A 7,887-nucleotide genomic window follows, 5' to 3' on the forward strand; every position below is an offset into this window, starting at 1 on the left:
TCAATTAGTCATGACAACATATAATTTAGTTCATTGTAACTTATTAAACTAAGTTAATCGTGTTCTAACAAGTTACGCAAGCTGTTTTAAATCAGTTTAACATGATATAAGTTCAATGAACTTGTAAGATTAATTTGATTCAACTTACAAATTTAAGGCAACCCGGATTTGTTGACAGTGTAGGCTATATAACATTAAAAAAAACAGCAAACAGTGCTTTTTAAAGACATTCCTTTGTATTTTCAACCAGTTTGGCGTTTATAAACGAACATGCCGTACTTGACAAACTTTGTGAACTCTCACATGTATGCATAAATATTCAGGGGCGTGGTGAACAAGTGGGAGGACGGCTGTATGAGATCATATGTTCATAAAATTATTAATCAGCTGTTTCTAAATGGTCTGTCTCTAAAAGTGAGGGGGATGTATCCACCCATACCCTGCCCCCCGGTTGCTACGCCCCTGTATATGTTATAATTGTTATAATTAACGTTAAGTTTGGGTACAGTTGGATTTATATTTGCACATTCAGACTTTCTCCTTAATATTGTAATCCGTGAAAAGTATTATTTTCAAATTATAAATAGCGGAATCAATATTATCAACCACTGACTATCCAGTACAGCATTATTTACAGTCAATTAAATAGTGCCAATGTTGTTCTGAAGTCATACTTACCCAAGCGTGCCACTTTTCAATAATAAACGAATGTACGAATGTGAAACCAACTCTTCTTCAATTAATTTAAATAACTCCTGAGTGATTGTAGCAATGCTCTTTGAGATGAGAGTCCCAGGTCTCCGCAATCGAGGTAAAGTTGGTTTTATATTCGCACATTTATTCAATGACAACTTGTGACATGGTCCCTACAATAGTTTGCCGCACTACTTTGAATATTGGGTCTGAAATCGCATGACTTCAAAACAACATTATTAAAAAAAACACCTTTTTTAATTTAAATGACTCCAAACATTGTTGTTCTTGCTAGTGCTAATATGATTTCCCTATTTAGAATATGCAAATAAAACTTTCGTCAAACTAAATTATTAAGGAGAACGTCTGAACATGTGAATATAAAACCAACTTTACCTTAATGTCCCCGTGCAGTATACATTAACTACATTTAAACCTGTAGTTCGGCAGCCGTGTGAGCCTCGCTATAGCGTTTCTATCATAATGCACTTGAAAAGAACCTTGAAGCATGTCCGAGGTTAATCGGGTGTTGACATGATGATCCAAAATGCTTCTCGTCAGTCTCTCCCGGGCGCCTCCGGGCTAAGACGGGGCCGCAGTTTCCCTCTGATCCTGACAGTACTTGGCCGTGAAAGTCATAAAGTTCCCACCTGGGTAACAGTTGAAGAACGAGGTCATTATGTCTCTTAAAGCGCCACTTTAAACGGTGAATGATAGCTCGCGTCGCTTGTCTTCATTACTTACTGTACTTTCTGGCTCAACATGTAAATATTGCCTACAACAAACGAAGGGAGGGGCTTGTTTTTACTCCGACCAATGGAGATCGACCCATGTGTCGGCTGGCCTCCGGTGGTGCTCCGTTTATATCGTTACGTGCCTATAAGCATAACTGGGTCTGATTCAAATTGGGGATTTATATACCTCTCTCGCCCCAGCCTACAATCTCTGAAATGATTTGCTTTGCTCGCAAGCAAAATCTTTTGCAGGACTGTCAGGGCCCTTAAATTCACAGGCTATTAACAATAAGGCTCATTATTCAACTGAAACGCATGAATTGCTCTCCACACTGGGGGGTATTGTTGATATATTTATTTTTCAAGACCACACTGAGATCTACCTAGATAATCTAAATTAATCTAATAGCCGAACTGATGTTTTATTTTGATATTTGTGTGTGCATTGCAAGAGTCGTGATGTAAAATAAAGATTGTAAACGCTTTTCTCATCATTATTGCGCGTGATGAATTGAGTGCTCGGTTCTGCGGTTTTGGTCCCCTTTTGAGCTGAAGATAGACGCAGCGCATCTGGCTTCTCCCCTCGGAAGACTCGGAACTGCTGTCGAGGAAAATTGTGCACAATCAGTGATTGATGACCTTAAGCTACCAAATACCCATGACAACTGCAGCACTCAAACTACGACTTGCACTTATTTTCTGTAACGTGCTATTGAACGCTTTTATTTTGAGCCAAAAGAACAGGGGAAAAAATCGAGCGCAATTGCTCACGTTGTTTAGAAATTAACGTCGTATTTGTGAATTGGTTGCTTCTCTTATAAGCTATATACATATATAAGAATAATAAGAACATACGCGTGATTAAATCACAATTTTAACATAGATGACATGAAGACTTGTGTTTTAGACCTCGATAGACAGCTTCTGCTGTGTCTGCTAGTCAAATCTAATAGGCCTGTTTGTGATTCTGTTTGTGATTCTGATATGAAAAAGGATTACCTAAAGTAAGACACATCTGGAGCTCTTTAATCTTTGTAATATAATTGTGCAATTTAGATTTTTGAATATTATTAATTCGCAGCTTTAAAGCTGAATAATTGTGGCCAGATGTAAATAAAATGACTACATAAAAACAACATTTCTAAAATTAATTTAAAAATTTATGTTTGATTTAATTTACATTAATTAGGACGTACACCGTGCATTTATTGATTATTATCCATAATATACAAGCAAAAGGATGTAACTCAGTTTTGTTTTTATTATAGACCATTTTGATGAGGTTATGTCATTGGCCCATGTACATTTCCTGCTTGTTATTAAACTATTTCATAACTGTAACACAACGCAATTCAATCGGAACTTAATGTTAAAACAGTTATCATAACATTATTGATCAATGTGTGGCTCTTTTTGAATTCTCGGAAGACAGGAAATACGATGGGACTATTGTTTTTGTTTACATCCCTCAAAATGGTCTATAGGCTTATTTTTGTGTCAGATAGCAGTGCGACAATTTAAAGTTTTTATTGATACCTGCCTTTATATGTACATGCAAATAAAAAACTAAAAAGAGCACGAATTATGAAAGAAAAGCCTTGTATCAGAAATGAACACAACCAACAATTATTTAAAGAGATTTTTAAAAACATAATATTCCGAGGTCTGAAAAGAATAATGGTATATTTGATAATAAGAGGGCTTAATTTTACATCTCAGCACACATTCCCCTCATTTAAAGATCGTTGCTTGAGTGTTTTGGATGTGTTTTCAGTTCCCAGTCGACGCATTTATTTTTTCTATGTAAGTGTAGTGCATTAAAGTGTATTAAAAGGTGGACATTTTATTTAGAAGCGAGATTGTGAAGAAGATATACGTCCTTACCCTTAGTGGCTGAACCCTTTGCAGCTTTTTGGCAGTGTGTCTTTGCAGTTTTGAGTTCTCTCTCATCCATGCCATGATTGCAGTGTGTTGTCACAGTCTCTCTCTCTCTCTCTCTCTCTCTCTCTCTCTCTCTCTCTCTCTCTCTCTCTCTCTCTCTCTCTCTCTCTCTCTCTCTCTCTCAGGACAAAGTTTGGCCTCTTGCAGTTTGAAATGTGTTTCCACAGTTGAGAAAGCAAAAAGCTTTGTTCATAAGGAGCTGGAATCAGTAGCGAGACTGAAAGCGACGAGTTTTTGATTAATGAGCTTTGAAATGCCTCGCTAGGGGGAAGCCGGGAAAGAGCCTATTCTGTTAGAGACGGCTTGCCAGTGCTTACAAAGGCAGTGACGCTTCAGGCTATTCATTACCACATTATAAGGTGCATTTTAAAATACGCAGACCTATATGTATTAATGCTTGCGCGACGGTGCAGGTTAATGTTATAGCAAACTGTTTAGAAGACGAAACACTTGCTGTGGGCCTTATGATGTATCAGAATTTCTATTGAGAGTCTATTAAGATGGTTTGCAATGCTTTAATCTTAAAATGTATGCTACAAAATGGCTGTACGTTTGTCTGGATTTGCAAACTGCATCAATTTAGCAATACGCGGCATGAAATTAAAGTTTTGTCATTAATACGTACAGAAATTCGACTTAAGGAGTGTGTAGTCTATATGTGAAAGCCAAATATTCAACATATTTATCAGCCGTGTGGTTATGCAGATATCTTCAAATGAGCAAAATTAAAACGATAGCAATGTCTGATTTGCTATTGTGTTTTGTGAACAGCCGTCATACGGGCACGCGCACATTCACGCGCATCTGGATGGGGGTGAGAGCGAAGGTGCCTCCTTTGTTTACTATCCTTATGTTTCCAAAATGGCGCCTCCGCCTTGTGAGTTGGGCGACATCCAAGTTGGAAATCTATTAATTTCTACGCCCAGTATGAAGATTTTAATTCATTTATGGTCAATATGACAATAAAACTCGTGAATGAATATACTGGTGTAGAATTCGCAATTTCATGTGTTTAGCTTAAGCACTTTATTTACAAAATGTTCAACACAATAAAATATAACATTTCCATATCGTTACCATTTCATCCTTTTATGCATGGACAGTGCAACTTACAAAATAACATTTATAATGAACGTAAGGATGTGTCGTTACGTGCTGGTGTTGTAAGCAACATGATAACCATTGCCAAATTCCCAGTTATAATAATTACAAGTTCAAGATTCTAGTTAATTCTTCGTCTTCACAATATTTTATTATTGAATGAAGAAGGAAATACACCAGTCTCACATTATTACCTTGTTTGCACCAGTTCAAAGAAATGCCAACGGCTTCTGCTCCAAAATAAATTCTACAACTGATATATAAATAATATACATGAGAATATAAATAATGTGCATTAATTAAAACGATAAATAATAAATATAATACTCAGTCAATATAAATGCTTGTCATACAATCTTGGTTGAAAAATAAATAATGGTATGGCGAAAAACCCGTGAGTAACAGACGACGCGATGGTTTTTAATCCTCTACAAAAACCCACCTCTATAAAGACGAATGTCTATACGGTCAAATCTACAGAACTTACCTTCAAGTATAACACGTCATGGAAATTGCCCTCATTTTTGCCGATTCGGTTCTTTGGAGAACCTGGCAACAAACAACCTTGTGTGTGTCTTCAACAGTCAAAGAGAAATGGACCACAGCTATTATTATTAAAAAATAATTACAATCATAGCAGTAATAGCAATATCAATAATAATAATAATACAGGATAATACGTTATGTTTCTCTCCGAGTGTAGTTTTTATAAATTAGTTTAGCTAGTGAGGTAATACAAAAAGCGACCCTTCGCTTGAGCACACAGATGGGATCCTTACAGATGCGTAAGTTTGGGCGCATCCTGCAGCCTTCCCTGAGACGCATGATGAGAGCTGAGGTCTGTGTATGTGGGGTGGGGGTCACACGGTCCGTGGTGGTGGTTACCCGGAATCTGAGCGGCACAGCTGTAGTCCACACTAGCGGATGAGGGATGGGGAAGATGACCGAGGTTGAACATGGGGCCGGAGGCTGGCATTGAATCAACGAAGTTTCCCCCGACGTACACGGGGCTACTTTGTAAATTAGCATTAGCAAAGCTACCGTTCCCCTGCATGCTGTGGTGGTCGTACTCTGTTCCCGGGTACCTTTTCTGCTGCGGTATGCAGCCGCCCAATGGCGCCGTGTATGCCGCCAAGCCGTATATATTCTGCTGCGGCTTGGCGAATGAAGGAGGCGACGGCGCGTCGTAGCTTAGGCTGTTTACGTTCGGAAGCTGACCAGAATATCCAATGTGATTCGAGCCACTTAACGGCGGGCTTCTGTCCGGAGAGTGTCCTAAGGGAGAGTGCATTATGCCTTTAGATTTCTGATCTTTTTTGTACTTCATCCTTCTGTTTTGAAACCAGATCTTTATTTGGCGCTCGGTGAGGTTGAGCAGATTGGCCATCTCCACTCGTCTCGGGCGACACAGGTAGCGGTTGAAATGAAACTCCTTCTCCAGCTCGACTAGCTGGGCGCTGGTGTAGGCAGTGCGCACTCGTTTCGACGCAGGGCCAGGCGGACTCTTGTCATCGCAGGTTTCTCCTGAACACAAAGAGCAGAAATGTGCAATGGATTAATTGTGTTACACAGCCTATTACATCACTTAAAGGCCAAAGCGAGACAGCCTACTGTAAACAAAAGGAACTGGGTCATAATGATAGTAGCTGTCTCCTAGTGTAGTTATTCATCTTACTGGGTAGATAAAACCATTCTCTCCAGCCACACACACACACACACACTCAAGCAAAGCCCATACCTGCTGCTGGGCAGTTGGTGCTTTTCTGCTTTGCATTCTGGCGGGTCTCTTTCATCCAGGGGAAAATTTGCTTGGAAATGACTGGGGTGGCAGTGCTGGATCCATTAGAGCTGGGGGATTTCTTTTTTTGTGTGGAGTTGGTGCTGGGGCTGGGAGAGCTGGCTGCTAATGGGGCAGCCTGCTGCTGCTCACTGATACTCTCTGGCTGGCTGTTGCCCTGGCTGGCACTTGGTCGCATACAACTGCCATTGATGTCTCCGTTTTTATGGGTTGCTGGCCGGACTGATGTGGTTTGAATCGGACAAATTGGACTTTGATAGTCATTCTCTATGCTAGGGGATGAGAAGCCCTGGTGTGTAGGGCCGTATGTGTAGGAGTCAGATTTAGGGTACGAATATCCTCCGAAAAGTCCAGCATTGTCATAATAAGTGGCTTTCTGCATTGCGAAGGTTCAAACTTAGAGATCCTGTGAACTCCTGTCCAGTTGCATGGACTTGTGAATCACGTGATTGGAGCTTCCCACAGATTTTCTGTCCTTTGACCTGCTAAGAAAATAAGTGAGTTTTAGTAAAGATTGCATTGAACTTGAAACAATCATGGATATGAGATCACAAAGAATGAGACCTCGTATTTCAATAATAAAAACCTCAATATTTGCATACACCACTATGCCTTTTTTGCCAATCTAAACATCATGTAAATGGATCCCACTGCAAATTAAATCATGGCCTTTTCACCATTTTAATATCAGATGAACATAGATTTCTCCCAATTCTGCAATTACTGGTGTCAGATGTCAAGCTGTATTCCATTTCTCCTCCTTACATTGAGGATTTCATGAATATTGTTTTACAAATTGTATTTTTATAATGCATTACGCCACAGATGGCAAGACAAAGTTATAGGGAAATAGTAATTGTGTTTGTTTTGTATTGTTCCCTAAGCTAGACTATTCAGCTCAAACTCTTTTGTCATCTTCTGTCTTTAGCCAACATATGGCCTCCTGCCTCTGTGCAAATCAGGTTGTAAAATGGACAGATTGTACAGAATTTTGCACCATTGTGTTCAATATATTTCTAAAAATAAAAAACAGAACTTTCACAACACAAAAACTTCACCCTTCACCAAATCTTAACCATAGAAAATGTAATGTTGTGAGCAGCCACCTTTCATCAATGGCCTTTCTCTCTCTCTCTCTCTTAGTCTTGACAAGCCAAACCCCTTCATCTTTTCACTTTCAGAACTTTAGGCAAGAATGCAACACGATGGTTAAAGTTTAACTTGTGCTAAAAGTACCCCATTGAGTCAAACTACACGGCAGCAGAAGGAGAATCAGCATTTCACTTCAAACAATATCCCTTTCTTTTCTGACTCGTTGGTCGCTATACGAGACATTTTGGGGGGTTCACTAGGCTTTCAAATTTCGCTTGATCAATACAACATAATTTCGATTTCACTTTATAAGTAAATTTTAAGGAAATACATCTTAAGATTAACGTAACAATAACAGATGAGCCGCTTGTTTAACCCAAATGTGTTCATTTGAAAGTATTTAGTACTTAGTATTCCGTGTCATAGCATAATTTGACCAGATCACAACGATAAAGTAGATCGTGTGATGCATGAGAATTGTTTTTTTTTATTATTATACGAAAGCATAATCATGTTAAGAAAGTAAAT

General features: G+C 39.0%; 1 protein-coding gene across 1 annotated transcript; it reads right to left on the reverse strand.

Annotated features, from left to right (window-relative positions):
• Positions 1-4,358: 4,358 nt before the first annotated feature.
• hoxd3a (homeobox D3a) lies at positions 4,359-6,656 on the reverse strand. Its single transcript, XM_056464663.1, has 2 exons — positions 6,208-6,656; positions 4,359-5,993 (listed from the first exon to the last, which is right to left on the reverse strand). Exons 1-2 carry the CDS (start codon positions 6,647-6,649, stop codon positions 5,245-5,247), a joined length of 1,191 nt encoding a protein of 396 aa, XP_056320638.1. The 5' UTR covers positions 6,650-6,656; the 3' UTR covers positions 4,359-5,244.
• Positions 6,657-7,887: the final 1,231 nt, after the last annotated feature.

This window comes from Danio aesculapii, chromosome 9, assembly GCF_903798145.1.
Source record: "Danio aesculapii chromosome 9, fDanAes4.1, whole genome shotgun sequence".
Taxonomy (NCBI): Eukaryota; Metazoa; Chordata; class Actinopteri; order Cypriniformes; family Danionidae; genus Danio; species Danio aesculapii.